Source organism: Motacilla alba, chromosome 3 (genome assembly GCF_015832195.1).
Source record: "Motacilla alba alba isolate MOTALB_02 chromosome 3, Motacilla_alba_V1.0_pri, whole genome shotgun sequence".
Lineage (NCBI taxonomy): Eukaryota > Metazoa > Chordata > Aves > Passeriformes > Motacillidae > Motacilla > Motacilla alba.
Window position 1 is genome coordinate 88,518,753 of NC_052018.1, and position 26,312 is coordinate 88,545,064.

Genomic DNA, 26,312 nt, shown 5'->3' on the forward strand with positions numbered 1-26,312 from the left:
TTGGGAGTGTAACAAAGCTGTGCTGGCTGGATGTTGAAAGGAAGGTCTTTGGTCTAGAAATGAGAGACACGTTCTACTATAAGAATAATTAATAATTGGATCACATTGTATCTCCCAGGTATAAGGATTTATGTTTGAAGTTAACATTAGACTGTCTCTTTAGAAAACAAAGAAAGGAGAAGAACGAAAAACCCCTATATGGCCTTATTCAACTGTACATATAGTGTCTGGGAGGCAAAGCTAAGTGAAACTTTGTTTTGTTCTGGAGAATAGATGGGGTTTTTCTTTTAGCTTTTTTCCCCCCCTGCCTCCTGTGAATAGAAAATGGGGGGATTTTGTGACTAAAGAGCCAGGAGATATGCAAGAATAGGTAGTACTAGATGATAATAAAGAAATTCTTTTGCATCCTGAACAGGACAGACAGTTATAGATACTTTTAACTCCATGATACTTCACTCCACTGTAGTTACGTGTATGTTTTTAGTTTAAGTAGCTTTGGTCCATCCATGTGGCCTGGATACAAATATCTCTTCTACAAAAAGAACAGTATATTTCTTAATCCATAGATGGTGGTTTTGGCAAAAATTAGCTATTATTTTGAGATGCGCCTTTTAAGAGGTATTGGTAACATTCACCAGAGCTAAATCTATCTGAGGTAGACATTGCACTATTAAGTGTTTATAGTATCAGCTCTGGAAATCTTAACCTTCACCATCTAGATAAAGCCCATCATAATACAGACATCATTACCATTTTATGTCAAATGAAGGCAGTGGAAGTATTGGAGTGAAAAACTCCCAAATGGTGTGCTACTCATCTGTTACTATTTGGATGTGGTCCATAGATGATGGACAACAGTTTCCTCTTTGATCTTGTCAAAACAGTTGCTGATTTCCATGCTTTCCAGTCAGGCAGATGTGAAGGTCTGAAATAAAACATAGCAGCAGTTTGTATCCTGTGTAAAATCCTAAAAAACCCAAATGAAAACAGACAAGTAAACAAAAATAAATGCTCCCCAAACAGCCCAGAAAATAGACCCCCAAGGCCTCAGTGGGCAAACCATCTGAATTAGCTCTTTGCTCTGAAAATTGATCCAGGGGAAGAAAGATTCATAGTACCTAGCAGTGTCAATCTGGGGATCTTCACAACTGTGAAACTGTCAGTACTGCAGTGAGGAGTTTGGCAAATCAAGGGCATGGGCTGATGATTAGTTGTAGTGATATAAACCCAGGATAATTCCCTTGAAGGGTTTGTGTGCATGTAAACAGCTCTGACTTGTGTGCCTTCTTCTGCATCAGCTTGCTTGACCACATATAGTAAAAAGTAGGAGTTAAAGGAAACTGTGGTTGTATGAAATGGAGTTGTAGTCAGTCCCAAGAGCTTCCATTACTGTGTTCCTAAGAGAAAGAGAGTGAATGCCAGTCTGTATGTTCTGGGTGACCCCATCATCTCTTCATCAGGCTGCTTGAGGGTTCAGAAAAGGTCTTTATATGCAAATTCCCTTTGTAGACTTCCACTGCTTCTGGAGATAAAATAATACAATAGAAACTTGTTTAGGTGGGAAATCTGAATATTGAATCTCTAGGGGAATAATTATGCTGCCCTAGCTGTACCAGTATAATATTATTGAGTGTGTCACATAGGGAAGTTACAGGTAATACAGGAATGCTTCTGCCTGTGTAGTAAAGCCTAGAGCAATTTACTTTGGCCAAGCTGTGAAATACAGCTATGTATTTGTCTGGCTAGCCCTTGTAATACAAATCTCTGACAAACCTGCTGAAAACATGGTAGAAGAAAACCAGCAATGAAACACTCTTGTGTTGTCTGTGGTCACCAGAAAGTAATATCTCACAGCTGGCTGCATCTTAAAGTGAGCTTCCAGTGGATTCCTTTAATCAGGATGTTCAACAAGACCTGAAAAGTCAGCTGAAAAATACCCCAGCAGACCTAGGAGTACAGGCGTGTGACTTGAGCTAGTCACGCGTGGTGTGGCAGCAGTAAATGGCACGAGGGTCTGCAAGGGCAGCATGGCTTATGAGGTGTGGATTGCCACGGGAGTGCTGTGTGCTGTCTGCCTGCTTGAGCATTACCAGCTCAGCACCTCCCTCTTGGCACTTCTCTCTGGTTAGTCTTAGCTGTGTACGTGTAATCACCCCATGGATTGAACTTGTTTCCAGCAGAGAGTAAGGCTGGCAGGGCCTGCTGGTGAGTGCTGGGGACGCTGGATGTGGGAGAAGGAGGTGACAGGTGGATCCCTGGAAGGTGTGGTCAATTGCTGTTTCCAGCAGGGAATGGCACTTCTGTCCAGCACTACTGGCAGTACCTGAAGAAAGCTTGATTTGGCAGCCTCTGCTCCAGGCAGATTGCAGCAGCAAATCCATGATCAGTGTGTTGATCAGTGATGAGTCTCCAGCCAGCCACAGACTTTTTGAAGTTGCCAAACAGGAATTCTGCACTCCTAGAAATGGTAGAAAATGGAGAGCACTCACGACTAAAGTTGAACCCAGATAGAGAACCCATTCTCTTATCTGTTGCCCCCTGTTTGAACCAAACTGAGTCTGCCACCTAGAAAAGGTTCACAGATGCTGAAAATACTTTGGTTGTATTGCCAGTCTTTTTCTCAGTGGTTTGCCAATGTCTTTCATGTCTTGTGTTTAGGTGTGGAAACAGAGCTTTCTAACTTTGAATGCATATAAGAAACAGAAATCTAATTTTTGTCCACAAATAAATCTAGGACTGTCTGATACCCTCGGTCTGTGGAAATGTGTGATTCTACTGCTGCAGAATGAAGACTTGGTAGTAAGGGATGCTGCTGCTGAAGTCATACAAGTGGCACAGTCAAAAAAAAAGAGCAATGAAGGAGGTATGTTAACATTACTTTTAAACATTATTGAATGTTTGGGAGGCAGAAGTGTTTCTCTTCTCGTCACAAATTTCTTGCTAACTGTAAGGTGCTTCGTCCATCTCCTAGAATTATGTACCATAAAAGATAACAGCAAATTTGATGCCCACCATGCTTTATTATTTTGCTTTTACTGTTCTTGGTTTAATTTGCATATAATTACATGGAGATGTAAAAAAGACAACAGCAGGACTCACTCAGCTTTATGGTTCGTGCTGTGATGAGTCAATACTCACATAATTTCAGTTTGAAAGTTCTTTAATACCAGCTCTGGTCTAACAATGCAATGCAAGACACTCCTTGAATACCACGTTGTTTTAAGAGCCTAATCACAGATAGGAATCTGGGAAGCAGTATTCAACTCATTGATTCATTATTAGACCTTGAAATCCATTTAGATCCAACAATTGTCAACAGGACAATTCACAGCATAGCCACAATGCGCTTCTAAGGATGTGGGCCTTTTGTCTGCTTGCCCTAATTTACTCAACCTTGTTAATTTTAAAATACCCACAAAACTTGAGTAGGCTTAACTAATTAACGTGCTTCACTTTGAGAGTCTTTGCTGACACATTCTTCCATGCGTTGGGAATAAATTAGAGTTTACTACCAAGCTCATCACTCTCTGGTGGTCCCTGGTCTGTGTTACTCAGTAATGCCTGTACCAACTTGTCTGTGGTCAGTTCAAATTAGTCAGCCCTCTCCATGTGAACTTCTGCTAGGTTTGAGATGAAGCAGTTCTGTGGTTTAAAAAATATAAGAAAAAGCAGTAAAATGATGTTTGCCACTGTTATAGATAGAAGTAGCCAGGAATCTGCTCGTGTGGCAGGTATGGTTTTGAGCTGGCACCATTCAGGCACACAGCTATGGGGTAGAAGAAGGTAAAAGGAGGGATATGGCATGGACAGCTTTCATCTTCCTGCTAAATCCCACAGCTCTGACAGTTTCTCTAGTCCCAGCTACAGCTCTCCTGAGTATCAAGGGGCTCTGTGTGCATGTGCCTCAGGTCCCCAGTGCTGGCCTTTGGGGGCATCCTCAAGTTTCTCAAGATGGTACATTCTTTGGGAATAATACAGTGCTGGATTGTCTGTCTGAGTCCTGTATCTTCTCCCTTCTTCCCTATTGTATCCTGGTGCCAAGGGATATTTTCCTGTAACTGGATGAGAGCTCTGTCCTCTGTCTCCTAATTAATACTAAGGTCACCTCAGTCCTTGCTCTTATAGCTTGCCACTTTGTAAAGCTGAAGTGACCACAATTGAGAAGATAACATAATTGTTTTTTATTTGCTATGTTCCTAATTAGGATAGGGACCCCACTCCCCAAACTTCTGTTAACCCCTTAGTTACACTTAGCTGTGCCTTCCTGTTTTTCATTTAAACTTCTTGCAATGAAATTAATGTATGTCTTATGTGACTAGAAGAGAATGCTGCATTTGAAAAGATATAATTCAGTTTCCTTTCATGTCCATTTTTCACCATTGGTGTTCCTTCCTGTGATCTTTTTTCCCCCACTAAACTCTTTTCAGTTTTTGTGATTTGCTTTCTAGCTTTTGGGGGAGCAATTCTGCCCTTGTGTTTTTTATTTTTAGCCAGATTAAAACAAGCTCATCTTTGTACGTTGTTTGTTTACTTTCATTTATCCCCTTTATTTTCATGTTCATGTGAGAGTATGCAGTATGTTTGTGTCTGTGGTTTAGACATATCATGGATCACCAGACCTCTCTGTCGTGGGAATTTTTAAATGACATTCAAATATCTGCTTATTTTTTTTTCAAGTTTTCATACCATGAAAGTCTGATTTTTCATCGCAGCACTGACTAAGATAACTAAACCCACAGTCTGAAATTGATAGAAGCTGTGAAACAGCTCTCTTTAAAATTCTTACTTTTTAATAAATTACTGGATATCATAAATTAACTGACTTTTTGATTTCCATTATACAATGATAAATTAGTATTGTGGCCCAGTAGTTTTCTCATGAGATCAGAAAGATGACTTGAGATCAGAAATAGTAATGGACATTTAGAAACCTGTTTTCATACATTCTGTAATTGTTTCACTTTTATGTCCTTACCATTACCACTAGCTGACAAGAGAGAGTAAAGAGACAATTATAATTTCAGCTTCATTTGTGCATCAATAGTGTTGTGTCCTAGTAGCCGTTATATTTCCAGAAATACTGCACTGTAGGAATGGGTGTGTTTCAAAAGATGTGTTTCATCTTTTACTACTGTTAATGTGCCATACCGATAGGAGGAATGCTGTTCACAAAATACAAGCTCTGGACATGCCAGAAATTTTGGTGCTAGCATCTTCATACCCACTCCTCACAAAATTCTCTTTTCTCACTGTGTACACAGCATGTAAGGGAGGAGTAGCCTATAGCTGCCTGCAGAAGAACTGCATTTATTGTCAGCTTAGGGAATCAGTGTCATAAGTGCTTCATTTATACTGAGATCCAGAAGAATCGGTGATTATAGCCTGGCCCCCGCCCTTCCTGTGTAATGCAAGCTGGCATCTTGTTTTCATATGGAAGAGTAGAGTAGGAAGGACCAAGGCTGAATTAGCATCCTGTTCAGCAGACTGAGGTGAAGTTGGACTGCTGTTAACAGTAGCAAAGTTATTTGCATAGACTATTCATAGAGTTTTTGCAGCGTAGTTCTCCTTTACATGCGTGTTGTTGAATAACAGCAGAAACCTGTAGCAGTTATGATAGTGTCAAATAACAGGTGTTTTCATGTCATTTAGAGAATGTGAAACTAGAAGCAAGTGATCCTGTCTATTACAGTGTGCTTTCACTTCTAGTAACAGCTCCTATCTTGTGTAATTCTTTGAAATGCTACATGAGCTCCTGGAGGAGAATATGAACTTGGTTTCTTGTTTTTCCCTCATGATTTTGTTGAGGACAAAACCCCCAGTCCCCTCAGGTAACTAATCCATGCAGCTTTGGATCACTGAAATTACGAAAGCAGTAAGCGGTGGAATCAGAAATGTATGGTAACACATGTGATACAAGAACCCTGTGGAAATTGTAGCCCCAGGAGAAAAGCTCAGAAGACCAAACACTGATACACTGCAGGGCCCCTATCATCACTCTACCCTACTACTTACCCCCAAGCAAAACCCTACAAGCCCTCTTGTTTTCTTACAGAAGGCAAGAACCTCTACTGTTGCCAGTAAAGTTCACTGTTAAAATTTATTTTATTCATACAGAGAAGCTGGTTTTATGTTTTTAATATGTGCAAAAGCTCATATTTAGTAGGGGAAGTTACTGAGGTTGGATGATGGCAGTCATTTTCTGAGCAGAGCAGGTCAAACACAATCTTGTCTCACCAGAAAGGAGAAAAGCTTCGGTTTTCCTTGCTGAAAATATCAACTTAGCAGGTAGTTAAGCTTTTCCTAATAAGTGGAACAATATAATCCCCATCCTTAACTCAAGGTATTGTGTGTACACTTTGTTGTTGTTTCCTCATGCATTGAGGTGTAAACCTCTGGTGGATTGTTTTATTCCTTTTAGTATGAGGGAGGGTACAGGAAGTATTGTATTCAGTGTAAAGGTAGAATAGTTGCTTTGAAATCTAATTAAATTCGTGACCCATGGCTGTGTAAAGTCTAGACCTATTCACAGCAGCATTTTTTATACCAGAGAGTTACTCCTTACAAGAAAGATGATTTAAGTTGGGGAAACAAGAGTGCTTTTTCCCTACTGGTGATCACTTTGCTAAATATCCTGAAAAATGCAAGTATCTGTGTTAGAACAAAAATGGTATTTTTTGTTGTCATTTTCCTCTGTGACTTTTTTTTTTTAATCTAGAGACGCATGATATGAAGTTAGTATTGTCGGTATTAGAGAAGTTTGAATAAACTATTTTTCTACCATTATAGCTGAGCCAATCAAATTCTATAAAATTCTGTATAAAAAACCACCTTTAGTCAGCTTAACCTTTATGTTGGTAAATTACCAAATTAACCTTAAATGAGTTTAAGGGCATTTTTAGTGTCATCAGCATTAGCACCAATTTAGCTGATTTTTAAAATTAAGCTGAATTAAACTTAAATGAGCAATTAGATTTGCAAACTTGAGGAAATCTTTTGAAAGTTCCTGAATGATTTAGCAGCCTAAATACCCTTCTGGAATATAGTTGAGGACTTCAAAGACTTTTTGCTACTTTTGTTGTGAAATAGCAGTTTTATACAGAGATGAGCAGTTAGCTCCTGGGCTCAGCTGTGTGGCTGCAGCCCAGGGCAGGTAAACAGCCCACTCTGGGCAGCACCTTCACTGGGTGCAGTGGGAGCATCTTTGAAAATCAATCTAATGTTATTGTTGCATCTCTATGTTTTTGAGTAATTCTAAGTATGATGTCACTTTTAATCCACTGGTTAAAATTTCTAACTTAGTTCCTTTGGTTCCATTGCACATGCTTAAGAAATAAGCAATAGCTGATACTCCTGTGCCAGGAGTTTCTGAGCAAAAGGCAATGCAAAGTTCTCTTTTCTTCTCTTGATGGTTGCTCCCTTCTTGATAGATTGTACTTTTTATCTTTGGGGAAAATAATCAGTGAAAGTGACAAGTGTCCTGCTTTTTTGATTCACCAGCAAGGAAAAATGAATTTATTAGCTGGCTGGTTTAAAGAAGCTGACTCCATCTTCTGAACTGACTTTCCACCATCCTATTGGGAAGGGGATGGCACTACAGAGCAGATTGAGTTAAGATTCCTGTGGAAGTCTTCACTGCTGGGTGTTGACTGTTATAGGGGGCCATACTGCTTCAGGTTTATCCTACAGTTTCAGGCATGTAGGAACATTTCAGCAACTTTCATTTTATTTATTGACCAGCAAGTATAAATGTGTGTAAAGGGAGAAGTTAATATGCTGCTTGAGGTGGTGGTGAGGGAAGAAAAAATACCATTGAATTAGATTGAAGCACTAAAATGTTTTCAGGGTGTCTCTGAATTCTCTTCTAGACTTAGAAAGACTTTAGACCTAACCATCTGACAGCAGAACCTTTCTCTGTGAACCATGCTGTCACCTCAGCATGGAGAAGAGCAAAGCTACTTGTTGCTTGCACCTCAGATTTCTTTTTCACACATCATTAGTGTAAATGTCAAGGCAAATTCAAACCAAACTTCTTCATCAACCTAGAGTAGGTGTGGCTGTCATGATTGTGAGTGGAAGAAGGTTTATGTGTGGGGTTTTTTTTGCACAGTGATGGTGTAAAGAAGCCTTAGCAGAGGTAGAGGAAGTTAAGGGACGATCAGACTCGCTATATTAACATTTGAAAGAAACAAGGGGAGAAGAAATCCTGCTCAGATTTATGTTTCTTGTTCCTGTCCTCTAAAAATCTTCCTTGCTGAACCTAAAGCTGTGCAAAAGGTTTTCATACATGTGTGCCCTTAGAAGATCTAGTAAATCACTTGAGGAAGAGATAAGAGATAAGCAGTCTGTGTGATGTTAATGCAGCACAATGGTCTGGCAGTCATCATCAACACCACAGGTGATATCAGCAAATCATGGGTGACTGGCATGATTCCAAAACTTGTACCCCAAATGTCCTTTACAACTAGTCTATGAAGCATTTCAGGACAAGTGGCTCAGGTTTCATCTACTCAGTTGCTAGTGAAACAGCTATGAGTAAGTGCCAGGCGAACCTAAAATGCTAAATGGACCTTGGTAGTGTTTAAATGCTAAAAATACCATTAACATTGGTGGTGATTAGCTGCACCATAAAAGCATCCCACATATTGCATGGGAAACAGTAAAGAAAGATACTTTATTCATTGCCTCATTTGCTTGTTGGCATTTGAAACTGTGTTCAAACTATTCATTAAAGTAACTGCCAACTTTGTCCATAGCAAAAGTGGCTTTTCTTGCCCATGTTTATCATTGGGTAAATGCATTGAATAGATTTCTTAAAGCTTTAGTTCATGAGCATGTGAAGTAAACCCTCTCTCCCCAGACCTGTTTACTTGCCAAGTGCTAAGTCCATGCTGTGGGGATTGGAGATGGGGCTTGTGCCCCACTGCTATGTGCAGTATGCGTGTTTTAAGTCACTGTGTCTCTCTCGATGAAATATAAAGAAGAGGTGCCAGCAAACTGTTCAGAACTCTCCTTTCCATGTGATTGGTGTGTTCATCCTCTTGCCAGACTAGGCAATAGATTAACCACCTTTTGCTCTACTTCCGTGCTGTAGGTGTAGCCTTCCAGTGAGGCAGGTGGGAGGACTGTGGTGAATAAAACAAATGTCAGGTTACTCTGATCCTGGACAAAGATTAGTGTGCAGGGTTCTGCTTTTCTCATGCACTAGGCGACTTGCCCTGATGTTCAGGTTAGGCTAATGGGCCTCTGAGGCCCCAGACAGCTCCTTTAGTTGTGGCTCTTAAAACCAGTTCTGGCAGCTGCCTGGCTTTGAGGAATAAGTGGTAATTGCCCAAGCATAAACTAGGGAATTGCATGCATGCAGACTGGTTTAAGGATGCATTAACTGGCAAGATCATAGGTGATGACATTTCTTTTGCTTGATTAAAATCAAACTGGTGCGTTTTCTTCTCTATTCTGACATTCGATTTTCCTCTGTTTAGAGGTTTGATGGAGGGGTTACAAAAAGCATGAAGTCAGAAGAATCTGGCTGTAGAAAGAGCTCGCTGGTACTGCTGCCTGGTGCTCTTCCACTAGCCAGCTGAGAGTGGAGTGGTTGGTAGTGCTCTGGGTGGGTGGCTACAGCTGCACACAATAGACTGAACACTTTCATTCTAGACACGTGACTTGCTGTGGTGCAGCTGCTGTGGTGTGGAAAGTTAACAGCTTCCCTCAAATCAGTGAATTTCAGACCCTTGCTAATGCCATGGGTAGATAAAAACAGCACTTTGGAAAGACCGTTTAAAATGCACTTACTGCTTTCTATGATTTTCAAGCTGCCTTGAGAATTGCTTATAATTTTGGAACCTGTTGGTGAGAAAAATCTCCCAGACAGATCTTGTGATATGCCACGGGTTCTTGGGCACAGTCCAGAAGTTCTCACAGTGTTGTCTGGGTTACTAATGGAAAACTGCTAATCATATTAGCCAAAATATGTTTATGTTCCCTGTACTGGGGACAATTGGAAAGAAGGTTAATGAATTTTTTTCTGGAATCAGCTCAAGGATTTCTTCCGCTTTGTGAATATTCTTGATAACTGCATTCTGGTAACTAGATGTACAGCTCACTAAACAGAATTTCTAAGCCTGCTATGAAAGAGGAGCCTTTTGAGCTCAATGTTAGGATTTAAATGGGAGGCATTTATCCAAATGGCCTTTAAGCAGTAGAAAGCAGAATAGACACAGACAAGACCCATCCAGGCAGAAGAGAGTATGAAAAAGATGCAATACAGTCAAAAGCAGAAAAAAATCACAGCAAAGCAGAGGTGCTCTTGTTGCAGAATGATTTTCTACAATATCAGGTTTATTTTCAGAAGATTGTGTGTGGAATCTATGTGATACCCTGTCACAAGGAATATGTCTTGAGGCCTCAGTGGAGAGGTGTAAAGCAGTGGCAGCAGTTTGCAATGTTCTATTCAAACACGGTGTAGGACTTCGTATTGAGACACTGTAAGGTGATGACATCTCTTCAGTTCCATTAGATAAGGCCTGTTGAGGACAGAGGGAAGGTCATTCAGCTGTGTATTCTGGGAATGCTCTCACGTGGGTCTTGGCAAAGGAGGCACTGGGTGCTGCCCGGAATGACCAGAACACTCTGCAGGGTGAAGTGCACCACATGTTACTGAAGAGTAGTGTAATCCATTAAAGGGAACATCACTGATAGGCACCCTTTAAGCTGTCTGTAATTGCAGGATCCTAAGTAGATAAGATTCAAACAGAAAAAAAGACAGCGTTCTCCTTAAAATGTTCAGTGTTGAATCTTCTGCTTAAGGGACCCTGGCTCTGGCTGCGTTATTTTATCCTTTCCAAGCTTTTAATGGTCAATTCTTCTCATGCACCTGCACGGAGAAGGATTTATGTGGAGAGACAAATATGTAATGATGACCATTTAAATCTTGGCAAACTAAATAAGTGGCAAATACCTGTGCCATTTGGTGACTACTTGATGACTATGATGACCTCACATTTAAGAAGTTTCTTCTAGAGAGCAAAATGACACGTGGTAGAGATTATGAAACACTTACTGTGGCTAGAAGCTGTAATTTGGGGTTTTTTTACATCTTCTGTAGTAATTCTAAGAAGGTAACAATTACATGTCAGTTGCAAGGATGAAAGAATTGAGGTCTAGGAGTGTAAATGAATTCATCTGGTCTTTCTGCTAGAATAAACTCAGGGCTGTTTCAGAAGCAGATTTGACTTATTGCCTGGTTGCATAATATTTTTATGCTAATAGGTATATTTTATGTCTTTTAATAGTATTTATGTTATGTGCGGCATTCTACTTTTGCATCCTTAAATATCTCCTGTTGTTATGAAAACTTTTGGAAGATCTGATTGGAAAATAATTAGGTCTTAAAATTGCATTTGTAGTACGATCGCTTCCTGGTTTAATGGTGACTCTTGAATAATGTTTAACTATCTTCCTTAGATACAGAGGAAGAGTTGGCTGAAAATATGACTTAAATATTTTTTTTCAGAAAACTCTTTGGTGATTACTTTTGGGCTCAGGGACCCATCACTGAATTTTCTGACTGCCTTTTTTTTTTTTTCTTTGGTTTTTTTTGGTTTTTTTTTCCTTTCTGATGCGTGTGTAGAGTAAGGCTGTTTGTTATCCACAGCTTACTTCCTAAACTTGAGAGTCTTTGTGTGTGAGTAAAATATTAATGAAGGAGTATTGACTTGAAGCCAGTGAGTGAATACACATGCTCCTGCAGTTCTGTATGAAACTTCCTAAGGTTATGAAGCCAGGTTTTCTGATAAAAGTGTTTCTGTTAGCTTAACAAGTGTGTGCCCTTTTGATAGAAGCAAAATAGCACCGTCGACAATCATCTTCTGCTTTGAAAGCATTTCACTTTATTTCTGAGAGAGATCTATGGTATTTCAGTCTAACAAGAATTACTTTGATTTTTACTCCTGATTAATCATAGAAGAAGTAAGCAGCAGTCTTAATTATCTTCATTGAAAAAATAATTTTGCAAACTAGGCCAGTAAACTGTGTGAAACCAGCCTCTGCAGAAGTAAACAAAAACTGAAGGACTGATCATATTCTTCTGAATAGAGCTACTTTGTGCTTTCTCTAAACAAGCTGGAAGTGCAGAAGACTCAGTGCTTTGGAGCAAATGTACTCTGCTCCACAAGAGTGTGACAGATTGTCAGGAAAGGCCAGGGAAAAAGAAATTGTACTACTCACCCTACATTGGCTAGTTTTTACACCTCGGCCAGGAAGAGTTCTGAGGGTTTGCTGTTTTGGTTTCTTGTTTACTTTTTGTAGCTGGCATTCTACATTGCTAATTGTGGGCATGATAATAATCAAGACAAATGTTAAGCTCTAAAATCATATCTAGACTTGTGAAATATTATTTTAACAGATTTATTTAGAGATGTAATTGAAGTTCTGTGATACAAGAAGTTTGCAACAGCTGGCCTGTAGTCTCTATGGCATTTTGCCACTATATTCAGCTCTTGAAACACCAAGGTTCAGATGTTTTATTTGAAGAAATTGATTCCAATTATATTAGTTAAAAATACTGAAATTGTTGTAGCTTGTCCTTTTCCTGTAAAAATGTAGTCTGGGTACAAATTGTGTTATTTTGCTGACCAGTTACTGCAGTTCTTTTATTAATCCTACTTCTTCTGTTTCACTGGTACTATGAAAGGATAAAGATGTCCCAATCAGTTTCTTTTTGAAAAAAACAATGGCTACCTGAGTAATTTGATATACAAGACAGGTACTATTAAAAAGTAATTTTTAAAGCTAGATTATATTGAAAAGTAGCCAAGCAAAAATAGAAATCTTGTTACTTCAAGAAGTTACTTCAAGAAGAATTGTTCATTGTTTAGCAATTGAGAAAAGGGAATAAGGAAAAGAAGAATACTGGAGGAATTAAGGGGAGTTGCATACAAAAGAAAAGAAAATAATTTCATTTTAAATGGATTCACTTTCTCAGAGCATCCAGCTTGAGGTTAGGCACAGTTAGAAACTGGGATATGGAAGCTGATGGTAGCTTTTTGATCCTTTGTTACCCAGCACAGGTGAAAGCTAGAACAAATAGGGTGCTGTTCTAACTGGGAGTGCACAAAAAGGCTTTGGCTATCCATAGCCTCTGACCGCCCCACTCCTTCTCAGATTGCTTAAGATGCAGGAGTCCAAATGGATATGGACCAGCATCTCTGATATTTTTGGGATCCTGCATATTAACTTCCCACACAGTGCAGGTGAGTGCTGCATGCTAGAAGTTCTGAAGGGAAGGACTCAGGAGAGCCCTGGGCAGGCACATCCATACACACACGGAGTTCCATATACAGGCTGAGCTGGAATGCCTGTCAGATCCCAAAGGTATTTCATCAAGAATGAGGAGATGATCCATTCCTGCAAGCAGATTTTTGCACGCAGAATTTCATTTGAGTGTTTGTGGGTGGGAGTGAGGTAGAGGATATAAATACCTTTGCAAACTAACCTAAACCACCACCTTGTTTTCACGTAAGTCAGCACTCGAAATTTGTAATGACCAAGATAATTCCTACCTGTGACACAGTCAAAGCGGCACCTTAGAATGAAAGTTGGTTTTGTTATATTACTGATTTCCTGTGCCACAGCCTTCCCACCGATTCGGTTACTTTAATTCCTGGTGTGTTGGTGGAGGGGAGGTGGGGAGTAGCAGTTGTGGGACACAATGGGCTCTTACTTCAAAACCTGAGATGTGTAAAACTCAATGTCTTTTTTTTTTTTTTTCCCCTATAATCAGTTCCAAATGAGCGCTTACAAGGAGAACTCGGAACTGGCTTAGTCGAACAAATTGATTTCTCATGCTTGAGAAAGTAAAGTTAAACATCCTTGGGAAGCCTAGAAATGTAAATTTTGAGAACTAGACTTTTTATAAAGGGCTTTTGATTTATTAGATTTAGAGCAAGACTGTTGAAACCACCTTGAGGAGCAGAATTATTTATGGCAGCTGCTTACAGTACCAGTGTAATGCCACTTTTGCATGTTTTTAATTTGGTTCCTTCACATGGTCTGTGCTGTGTTAATGATCACCTTGTCATGCTGCCAGTGGAAAACAGTTTTATAAATAATTCCCACTGGTAAGATGAAAGTGTTAACAGAAATACTTCAGTGAAGGTCTTGATTAACTTATACACTTAGCTTGATCACAGTGAAGCTTAGACTTACAATATCTTGTTACCAGAACTAGTAAAACCCATTCATTTTTTCATGTACTGTGTTAATTACCCTTTTACTTTCCCTCATGGGCAGACACACAGAGGCTGATTTCATGTTTGTGTTGAAGACCGCAGTTACACTTTTAGACTTCTTGCGGTACTTAAAAGTTCCTACCCAAACAAACCTAACCTTCCCTAATTCCAGAATCCATGTATTATAATAGTAGACCTTCAAGACTATAGATTCTTGCATTTAGGTGCACTATTTAAACTACCTTTACTAGAAACAGCTGAAGAAAGATCTTTTAAATTTTTTGTATTTTCTCATACTTACTGAAAGCTCGCTGTCTTATGTGCATTAAGAAGCACAACTAAAAATGGAATTTCCAGAATATCTTCCTTCTTTAATTCAGATTCCCCACATGTAAATATTCCAGTCAATTGCCGTTTTGCAGTAGAGAATACTAACATACCACCTCTGAGAAACATCAGGAAAACAGGCATGTGCCATGTTCTCTGAAGCTTAACAGCAATAGGATCACATAATCTGTGATAATGAAGGGCCTTTTAGAAAAGATGTTCGCAATACTGATTTCCATCCCCTAAAACAAACTCCTTGGGGCTTGGACTAGAGGATCTCCAGAGGTGCCTTCCAGCCCTGAGGATTCTGTGAAAGCAATGTGTGTTGGGTAGGTCACTTTATTTAGCCAAGATCATACTCAGGCGGGCAATAATCTTTAAGGGTATATACCAAAATACAGATGATTTGATACTTTGGAGTCAGTGACCTCATGCTCCCCTAAAGCAAGGTCAGCACAGATCTTGAAGTTCAAATACAGTGGGTGTAGGGGAGCCTAGGGATAAAATGATCTCAGGGGTGAAGTACTACTTACATACACACAGACTGAATTATTTTAGGCTGGTCTGTAGAACTCAGCAGTGGTTTCTTTTCAAATTCATAGGAGTAGAGGCAATACAGGCAGCCTTTGCTTGCTAGCTGCCTTTTTTTGCAATATGTTTGGCTTTTTAGCATGGTCATCTGTGTGCCACTGTGAAAGGCTGTCACAGAGTAGAGGTGAATTCTCCAAATTAGGGGTTTTACTTGATTCTCACAATTTGTGATTAAGGCTCACCTAGTGCCTTAGCAAGATTAAGTAGAATGTGGCCTTTGCTGAAGGAAATTCATTTGAAATATACAGATGGAAAAATAAGATGTTAAAGACAGAAAAGTCTTTAGGTGAAAGACACATGTTTCAGTCACAGAATGGACTGTAACTTCAAATGGCATTACTAAGTAAAAAAGGTAAAAAGTTCCTTGAGCAGTGAAGTGAAGGAAGCCTAGGTTTGGTGGGTTTTTTTAATGGATTTGTTTTGCAGGTAAGTGGATTTTTTCATGTCTGATGGCTCAAATTTCATCCTTTCAATAGGCATGACTGCAATAGGGTCTCTTTTCTTTACCCAGTTGGCTATTTCATAGAAATAAAACTTAATGTTTCATATTCCTGTATCCTTTTTTGTCAAACTGGATTGAAACTAGCTCACAAGTTGTAGTGGGAAAGACACAGAAGTATGCCTCCTGATTTCCTTACTTTGTTTAAAAATGGGGGGAAATCCCTTTGATGTTGTTTATTCTTTCAGATTGTCAGTCTGATTCAATAAAATATACTAGAGCTGTTATTTTTTTCTGTGCACTGAGTGCTCTCTTCCTCTCTACCTGCACTGATATTTCATTCTCCGTGTTTCTTTCACCTTTTCAACATATCTTGAATTGACCTCTGTTAACTTACAGCCTTCTGCTTTTCTGTCTCATTTATCTCTTTGTAATTTGCTTTGTAAATTTTATTGTGTGAACTGAATATTTTTAGGAGGACCGTTGATGGGCTGTTGTTATTAGGGTTGCCTAACACACCTCATTATAAAATCCTGGTTTTCAGCTACTTGTGTTAATCCTTACTAGTTAGTGCTGAGATTTTTCTATACAGTGAGTATTTTTTGTAAACTTGAATTATTTGGGTTTCGTTACTGTAAACATGATTCTACATATGAAATTATGAGGAAATGCTATATTTATGCAGGCTGTGAAAAAAATTGATGGTCTTTTCTTTGAATGCTGTTACACATGTATACTTTGGATATGCATTTTTGGTAAAATATATACAAATTTGACTGAGAAATGGTGCTATAAAATGCTATACTTTCCATATAAGTACACACACACTACTGAGATTGAAGGGAGCCTAAAAGCTAAAACCTCTGAAGATTTTTGTGTTTACAAAGTAGCTTAAATTTCTCTGCTCCTGAAATAGTTACCTGCATTCCAAGCAGGGCTACTGAGGATGCTCAGTGCCGGGAACACTGCGTCAGGATTGTGCAACTGTGGCTGTAGGTAGCTGTGGTCCCCAGACTGTGTTTAGATACTTGAAATGATGAAGGTATAGATTTCTTTTTCTTTTTGGACCTTGGCAAATTATACATATATGTTGCCATCTTCCTCCTCCAGCCTTTCCCCACACCAAGAATATTCAGAAGATTGCAAGGTCAGGTAGCCAAATGTTAGGAAATTCAACTACTACCTCAGCTGCAAGTTGAGTGTGATAAAGAGAGTAAGACCAGGATCACAAGTAGGGACATGCCAAAGCTATTTAGTTTTGCCCTTGTGATTTTGCATTCTGTTCTGTCTCTCCCAGAGAGCTGTTTTGTGCAGGTAAGCAAGTCATTCCAAGCAGAGTTTGGAAAGGAGGTCACCATGCTGAATGCTTAGCTGGATACCTTGCAGGCATGATTTGCAGGAGTTCAGAGCACACAGCTGAAGCCAGAGGGAAGTGCATTTTGAATATTAAAGCATTATGGGGTGCTGACTCCTCAGTGAAACAAGTCCTAATGTCTCAGATCAGACATCTAAAACTAGTCAAGATTTTTTAATCTTCATGACTGTCTGCTCTTCCTGCAGAATAGATAGTGCCATTCCTTCTTTCCATGCTCATGGTTGTAAGTGATTTATGAAGCACTCCATATTGCGATGAATGACTGAGAGCCCCAGCCCCAGGTTACTTAGCCATTCTGTCTTCCGTGCCTATTTAGAATATTTTGGAATATTTTGAATAAGAAAGGTTCAAAGCCATGTATTAAATGTGTAGATAATAGAAAGAGAGATTTCTTCCCTGTGATGGGGAAGTCCCTGGTGTTGTTCATTTCTGCATTACTATGTGAGACACAAATGTTTTTAATTTTTGTCTTGTGCAGAGAGCCCTTCCATTCAGCACACTGAGGAGAGCACTCAGCACTTAGTTCCTTCTCAAGTGGAAGAGGCACAAACCAATTCCTCAAAGAACTTTGAAGGAAATGGAAAAGACAAATGTAAAATCTGTATTAGACAAATATATTGGATTTTCTGTTGAAGAACTCTGGTTACTGACTGAATACTACTTATCAGTCAAAGAATTTGTGTATATATTTGGACTTCATGCAAAACTAAGCAGCTCCTGCTCCTTACGTAAATTTACTTGAAGTAACTCATACAGACCATGTTACAATTTACTAATGCACCTGAGCATGCCAAGGCCTCTGGAATGCCATGTCTACTGAAGATGCAGATGAAGTTGCAGGGAGCCACCCCACCAATATCTGAGATGGAGATACACTATCCAAGTCCCTTGGAGCTTGCTAGAGGATGCCCTGATGACAGCTAGAAGTTTCCTAGCAAATCTTGAGATAGCTGTTAACACATTCAGACTACAGCTGTATGGAAATGCCAGAGCCTGAGGTATTTCAATCAGAGAGATACAAGTAAGTCATGCGACTTCCAGAGAGGTGAAGACCTGCCCACGTAAATAGAAGTGTCCTGGGTCACTGAAGGTGCAAAATCCAGAAGTCACCTTGGTGAAGACCTGCCCACGTAAATAGAAGTGTCCTGGGTCACTGAAGGTGCAAAATCCAGAAGTCACCTTGGTGGCAAGAACTATGTGAAGGAAAAAGGGTGTGAACCACTCCTTAGGATTTCTTTAATGTGAACATCATGTTGGGAAGAAACATAGAGTCATGATTCTAGAAATGCCTCAGTCACAACAGGATGGTTAGGATCAGCAGGTCTTTAATGTGAATCAAAACTTGTGGTAGAAGAGTGAGGAATATGTGTGTGTAATCTCATTTCAGAGTATTTCTGAAAGAAAGGGCAAAAACCAATTTGCTCTCAAAAGAAATCACTGGTGCATCATCTTCCCATTGAAAAGAGCCAGTGGTTTTCTCATGGAATGAAAATGCTCTTGAAAAAAATCTTTGGAGTTAGATATTTTCCATTCAGGATTGAGACTTGGGGCTGCTTATGTGTTATGCACCTGCAGGGGAACTGCCCCTAAGTTCTCCTTAGATCACTGCCACTAAGTGACCTGTAATCATTGAGTTGTTGAATAGGATAAACAGCACCTGCCTGTCTGTATGACTGCAGCTCAGTAGCCTGGCTGACTTTTTTTGTTGGAACGTCAGAAAACTTACAATGGATCCCACTATACTGCATTGAAAACAATTTGCAAATAGGCATTGGAAGGTGTTTTGATCTTGACAGAAAAAAAAAAATGCTCTTGGTCATTTGTACTTAGCACCTGCAGTGTGAATGTTTTGTGGTCCTGGTAGCTTCTCACATTTCTGAGCATTTGCAAATTTAGTTGTATTTTCATAGCATTGTGTATATGTGTCCATGTATCAGCAAAAATATAAAAATAATGTGAGCTGTTCTTTCACACATTTCATCCCTTAGATGACATCTCAATAAGAACAGACAATCTGGACTGTATTGGAAGCTTTTCATGTAAGAGTAGCTGGTTTTTTTTTTCAACAAGCATTCATATGTTTCTGTGGCCTTTTGCTCTTTTAAGTGCATTCTCTTACATGGTGAAGAAAAGGGTTTAGAAAATTGGCCAGTAAAGAAGCTGAGACTCTATTATGAATATTTTTTACATTATTATACAAAAGATTTATGGTACTTTCTGTAAGAGCAATTTTATGGCCACTTCTTTTCAAATGTCACCCTCTTTTAACAAGTAATATGAAACAAAGATAGAAATTAAATATAAACCCTCCTAAAGCAGTGTCCCCCCATAGCATTTTATAGGAGGTATCAGAAGTGATGCAAAGACTGAGTTATGGAGGTTTCTGAGTTGGTGTTTTTTTGCTATTCTGCTCAAAAATACCTTCCTTCAGTGAGTCACACATACACTTGAAGCAGATGTGTTGTAGTAAGTTAGCAAGTGTTTCTCTGCTCACATGTGCGCAATAGCCACAGTTTGCAGGAATCTGCAAATCTGACTTTTTCCATCCTTTAGAGAGAACTGCTGGGAGAAGGGTGGGAAATACCAGTGTAAACTAACATTTAGGAGAAAGTGTAGAACAAGATCAAAACATGTTGTAACCTAAGAGACCTTGAAAATCAGAACATTTTTCAGTAATGTAAAATTACTCTAAATTCCAGTAATTCAAAAATGCAGAGTTTCCCTTAGCAGTTGTCATCAGCCAAGTCAAACTTGCATCTAGAATGAGAGTTATAATGCCAAAAAAGTTTAGTGTTGTATCAGTACTCATGTAGAAATAAATAGCATTTTTATGCTTGTTTTTGTGTTTTGCAAAAAATTCACCAAGATACACTTAATAATTCACATGAATTGGCTTAATTAAAGAAGGAGGAGGGAGAACTTTTGCATTGAGACTTATAGTTGTCTTAGCAAGATTTACTGGTGTGTCTGGAGCTCATTAAAATCAGTGGGTTTTGCAGGGGGGACTTGATATTACATCTTTTTGAAGAATTATATTATAAAGAAAATGTGTAAGTACTGTGATTTTTTACTTTGTATTCCCAAATTTATGTCAACACCTTAAAAGTTGTTGTCAGCCCACTTATACAACATGAGATCATCACATGGATGAAGGAACTGTTTGCTTTCTAGAATACAATGCCACTAATTAAAGTTGAAAGTGAATGGACTGAATTAGAATCAGCTCATCCATCAAAGACTGGCTACTGATTATTTACTGACAGTGCTTCATTTAGCTCTATTAATTACTCAGTGGCACTGTTATGTAAAGGTCATGCTTGAAAAATTAGGAAAGTACATGAAAAATTATTTTATGCGCTCAGTGCTGGAGTCTGGAAGTGGTAAATGTTAAACAGAGTGTTCATGTGAATAATCTATTAAATGTGCTTTTTCTTATCAGCGTTTTAATTGTGAGTGAGTAAACAGGACAGCAGCTTACAGATCTTGATAGGCTCCTCGTCCAGGCTCTGATGGTCATGGCTGTGGCTCCATAGCAATAAAGGAAAGTTTGCCTTTCTATTACTGCTTTTAAAATAGTTTGCTTTTTAAAATTTTTTTGTTCAGCCCAAATTATATGAATAATTATAATAATTATAAGATTTTTTTTTTAGTTTTTTGTACTCATTACCCTTTCTTTCCTTATTCCTTTATCCTTTAAATTATAAGCCTCTTACCATCATTCCCCAGATGTCACTCTAAAATTCCATCTATGATACAGAAGTAAATGTGTCTCCTGTGTTCCTACAGCAGAGCTGTAACATACAGCTCTTTCATATTCAGTAATCTTCATCAGTGCTAAGCAAAAACTTCTGTGTAGTTGGTACAGGCAGTAACAGGAGTCTTCAGTTCTACATTTAATTCTAGTCATTGATACTAGTTTGGAAGCCATATATTACTTTCATTTTTTCTAGTAAGTACATAATTTGAGTTTAAAAAACCATATGTTCTCATTGGCAGTGTTTTAAAAATTAGCTGAATAATATTTTTACCTTACAAAAAGGAAAAGCATGAGTTCTGTGGGTTTAGGCAGGGGATACTGTCTTTTTGCTGTTTAAATTAGAAAACAGCTCAGAGTGAGGGAGGCTTTGCAAAAGTGGCAATATAAGAGGTAAAGTCCAAATGCTCATTTCCTCCGACAGATCTGTGAGCCGGGGTTGTTTTGTAATAAAACCCTTCGTGTACAGGAGCATGGCTTATATGGGAAAGTCTTATGTATACATGCATATATATTTAAAAAGGAAAAATAACATAGTTACTGAGCTGAAAAATACTGCTCAGTTCACATTCCAAAAAAGGGCTTGAAAAGATGATGAATATGTGTGTGCTCTTTTGCACAAGAAGGGACTTCAATTTTCTGTTGAGTCCTGAGCTGTAAGTTTCCATGCTAATCAGACATGTTATTAACTCAGATCTGTTTATAATCAAAGTCAAAGCTGAGAGCAGCATCACCGCCACTCTATTCAGGGGACTGCAACTATTAAGAAATTAGTTTTGATTAGTTTGTTTTGTAATGGTGTTGTGTTTTGACATCGTGTTGTGTGATGTCAGGAAGGGCCTCTTTTTAAAGCCATCCTGAAAAAGCACGGCTATAAAACAGACTCAGGCAGGGAAATGGAAAACATATGAAGCAGTTGTACGTCATCTAGGGAATGGTATTTCTCGAGAGGATAGAAATGATCTAATTGCCTTTGATTTTATGAAACACTATGAAAAGGAATCTGCTTATATATTAGATTTTACATAAACAGTCATTTTAAAAAGTGGAAAGTTTGATGTTTGTAACTTAAATTGACACAGAGGAATTGCAAGAGCCATCTGCCAACCATCCAGATGCAACAGTTACCATTTCTGCATTTTCTTTCTTTTTATTTTTGGTTGGTTAGTTTTTTGGGATTTTTTCCCTTTTGTTTTGCTTCTCACTGTCTTCTTTTAATCCTAGTGCCCAGAAGGGTGATATTGTGGAGACTGGGTGGGTATGAACACCCCTTTACTCACTTTTATTCTGCCCTGCTGTTTTTTTGGTGGCAGCATTGCATGTCCAGTAACACCTATGCATTGTCTTGCTGTGGAGTTGCACAATACCTGCCTACCTCAAAGTAGAACGTATTTCAACATAGGAAAGGCATTTTCTACCCTCACTTTTTACCAGCTATTTTAACTCCTGGGTCGGGCCAATAGGATTTTTTTCTTTCTTAAATTTGAAGGCTTTTTAAATTTTATGACGTCTAGGCATACATAAACACATCATTTTAAGTAAAAAATATATCTGCAGCACTGCCTCACTCAGCTCTCTTATATTTCATATGCTGAGAATAGAATAAGCTTGATTATTACTGAACACCAAAAGGAAGACAATCTTTATACAACAAAGAAGTGATTAGTGATTAGGTGAAATTTTCCATTTACAAATCTAATATTACAGGTATTAGTGACTGTGATGCTGAATCTGCCATCATTTGGATGAGAACCTGATATCTTGCTTGATACTCATCATGTTTTACACGGATGTATCAGAAAACATGAGATTAATCCCCAGTTTTGCCAAGCAATCATTCAATGATCTTTGTTGCTTTAAAAGGTCCATGCTTTTGTCAACTTCCCTCTGATGTAAGAATACTACCTCATTTTACCAGGGTGTTATGAGGTACCATATTGATAGTGATGTACTAATATTTATAACTTTATGGGCAGCACTTCGTGCAAGAAAGTAAAAAAAATATTTTACCAATTCAGATGGTGATGGTCTACCCAAAATACTTTCTGTAATTTCAGGTGAAGAACTTATCCTGTATATTTTCCTTGAAAACATCACTACTGTTGGTACACTGTTCTTTGTGAGATTTTATCTCCGAGCTGTTATACAAAGCTTCCTTGCAGATTCACTTCTCTTTCTGTTTGTTTCTGAACACAGTACATGTTTACAAAAATTGGATTTCTCTTTGTTCTAGAATGAATTTCAGTTAACAATTTGCAATATAAAAATTACAAAATGCTTTGTTAGGCAAGGCATATGTTCTGCTTTTCTCCTTTGCCTATATTTTATCCTGGTTGTCCATAAAATAGGTGTATATACGCTCTTAATACATCCTTCAGTTCCCCATAATACCACTGAGGCTTTAACAGAGAACAATTGTACAGTTGGAGGACACATAATAGGCTACTACAAGAAATATTTACATCTGGCATGATCAAAGCTTTTGGACTATATGAATGTGCATGTGGGAGGTCTAATTTTTATGTGGGCGGATTCACTAAGACCAAAACACTGCAGTACTTAACCCCTTTCCCTTTATGAAAATTCAATTCCTCAAAATGAAAAAAAGTAGGTAGTACCTGATTCTTATCTTTATTTTTCATTTTGATGAGTAGTATTAACTATTCTGCTTGTAACTGCTTGTTTTAAGTCATAGAGATTTTTTTTGGTATTTCAACCCCTGCAGTGTCTATTATTAAGTAAGATGCTTATCTTGCTCATGATTTTTTTGCATGTTGGAACATATGCACATTTTCAAATTTAAAGAAACTCATATTTTTAACACAGTTTTGATAGTCTGTAAAACTGCTGTGGAAGGAGCTCTGCTGTATTTTTGGTTTATAGCACTTCAGGTTTGGTTTTTGCAGGTTTAGTTCTTCTGGCAGTAATCAGCTGTGAGCCCTGGCTATTTGAATTTTTTTTTATTCAGTTACTTTAAATAGTTACAGTATGAAAGGCTATTAACACTCACTCATTTAAATAATCTCAACATTTTGTTTGCAAGGCTCTGATGGGGACATTTGGGATGATGGCTGACCTAGGCTAGCAGCTTGCTGAACAGGGAGGTCTCGCTCTCCCTTTGGCTTCTTTCCTTCCTCCTGCTGTCCTGTGATCTTCCCTTCCCCAGCCCCCAGCTACACCAATTTTGACTGCGGGGCAACCAGCTCAGCTTGCCAGCCAAGCAGAAGAGCCCACACGCCAGAGCTGCATGCCAAATGCCTTATGTGCTGTTCTGAGCCTTAATTTACCAGGTGATCAGCAGAGTACCTGAGCTGGCTCCCAGGTAAGCATCAGGGGCCTGGGGGGCTGTGGTGTAAGGGAAGCCACCTGCCCTTTTTGCCCCTGGTGAACTTGCATCTTGCTCAGAGCACTCTCTGAAGTCACAGCATGAGTCACAAACACAGCATCATGTGTAATATGTGGCTTCTTGAAAATCAGCCCTGCCTTTGCAGGCAGATGATGATGTGAGGAGCGCTTCTTGTAAACAGTGAAGACCGTACATTTCTTTTGAGAAGGCACACATCTCTGGTGGGTGTGTTCAAAGATTCTGTGCATGCTTACAGCATCCCTGGCAGTTACTTTTACAGCTGGGGGTCATCAAAGCAATAAAACATTTTCCCCTCTGTGAAAGTGGTTTTTGCCTATTAAATCTTGGGCACCTATGTAACTTTGCTTGCTGTTACCCATTTGCATTACTTCAGCACTCCAGGCCTAGAAGAGTTAATACACTTGTTTTGGATTTATGCTGTATCTCTTTATTATCCTTGTAGCATTGACAGTCTACAAATCTAATCCTGAACTATTGTAGCACCAAAGTTGTGTAAACTGGTATCAAAGTTAGTTAATATCAGGGTGTTCTGTAAGTAACAGCAGCTGAGAGAGCATTTCAGAAATCATGGAGCCATTCCTGATACTCTGCAGGAGTGGGATGAGCGGGTGGAAGTGAAAATTCTTCATCTGCCTGACATTGGTATGTTGTTGAGTCTCTGTGAACACCTGAAGTACCAAGATGCTGCTATACTAGCTTCTCTAACACAAAGCCCTTGCAAGATAGGCGGACTCTTAGCCAGATTTTGGAACCCTAAGTTTTAGTGTTGTTGAAGTGATGTGGCTTTGTTTTCTCTGGTCTCAACACCAGAACTGACACACAAGTTTTGTTGATCAGTTAAATGGCATCTGCAGTTCCCAGAAAGGTGGTCAGTGTGTTCAGGATCTCCAAGTTTTTCCTGGGTGCTACATATCCTTTGCATATTTCCCTGTATTATTTTCTCTTTTTTAGTTTGAGGGAAAAAAAAACAGCAACAAAAAAGGACTTGCCATTTCCTTTGTTGCAACTTGTAGTATTCTCTGCTAGACTGCCATACTCTGTGACCACAAAACTGCCTTTTCTTCTGTGTCATGCTGTTGGAAAACTGCTAGCAAGCAAGTTTAGTCTAAGCAGAACCTCAGCATTACTTGTTTTGCTACCTCTTGGTAGTTTTCAGCATGGTCACGTAATACCACAATAAGAGGCTCCAATCTATTTCTTGATGCATTTCTCAGCAGTTCAGTGTTCTCATTCACAAAGAGAGCATCACTGTATGTATTTATACTTAAGGAGGCTAAATGTTAAAAAGGCCCCAGAACTGGCAGTACTATCTATAATTGGTCCTCCAAAGCAACAGCTAACAGCGGTGGGAAGTATCATGTTTAGTTTCTAGCTCCCAGCACAAATTGCTAAATATGCAAATACAAATAAAGTGTCATAAGGAAGAGGCCTTATATAAATATTTATAATTGTAGGCATTCAGGAATCACCATAAAACTCAAAAATATCATCAGAATTCGAAAGAGCTGAGTTTAAAATATTGCATTTTGTAAGCATACACAACCAGGATGTTTGTTTCAGGCTCAGAACACCACACTCCATTTTAATCTCTGTTTCTTTAGCTCTGAAGATTGCCAGTATTGCTGAGGTCCCTATGGCACTTGAATGAAACAGTTTCCTATCTAAGCCTAAGCAAACCAAAATAAAGAAGACAACCACTGTGTCTTATTATTTAGAGTATCAGACTGGTACTAAATGGGGCACAGCAACAGGGACAGTAAGGTTTTTTTTAAAACAACAACAACCAAAAAACCAAAAAAAAAAAAAAAAAAAAAAGAGAAAACAAATAAAAATCCCCAACAATTTCCTGAAAAGGAGAGTCAGCAAAAACAATACTTAAAAACCCGAGTACCTAAAATAAATGGGATGGAAATGTTGCACTACGGCACTTCTCAAGCACTCCCTCACAGAAAAAACTCAGGGGTGTCCTGATAATGTGATAATTCCTGACATGAAGAAAACAGATTTGAACATTTGATTTTGCTGTCTACCAGAGACAAACTGTGTGTGTAACATTATTAGTGTCACTAAGAGATTGACTGCCTGCCTTCCTGTTGCTTGTTCAAGGAGATTTCCATTTACCCTCATCTAACTCCAAGATAAAGAAGGGACCATCTGTTCTTTCTCCTTCACTCCCTTCCTTATTATGGTCCTTTGTCCTCATCATCTCAAATACTATTTCATTCTCCCCA

General features: G+C 38.8%; 1 protein-coding gene across 4 annotated transcripts in view; it reads left to right on the plus strand.

Moving 5' to 3' along the window:
* Positions 1–26,312, plus strand: part of THADA (THADA armadillo repeat containing) — a 156,260-nt gene that overhangs the window by 123,638 nt on the left and 6,310 nt on the right. For 3 of the 4 annotated variants that reach the window (XM_038133724.1, XM_038133725.1, XM_038133726.1), the window contains exon 36: positions 2,735–2,863. In XM_038133724.1, the coding sequence (XP_037989652.1) occupies positions 2,735–2,863 (129 nt within the window). Of the gene's footprint in view, positions 1–2,734; positions 2,864–17,438; positions 18,051–18,119; positions 24,799–26,312 lie in introns of those variants that run through there. The other variant, XR_005256532.1, reaches the window with a different exon arrangement.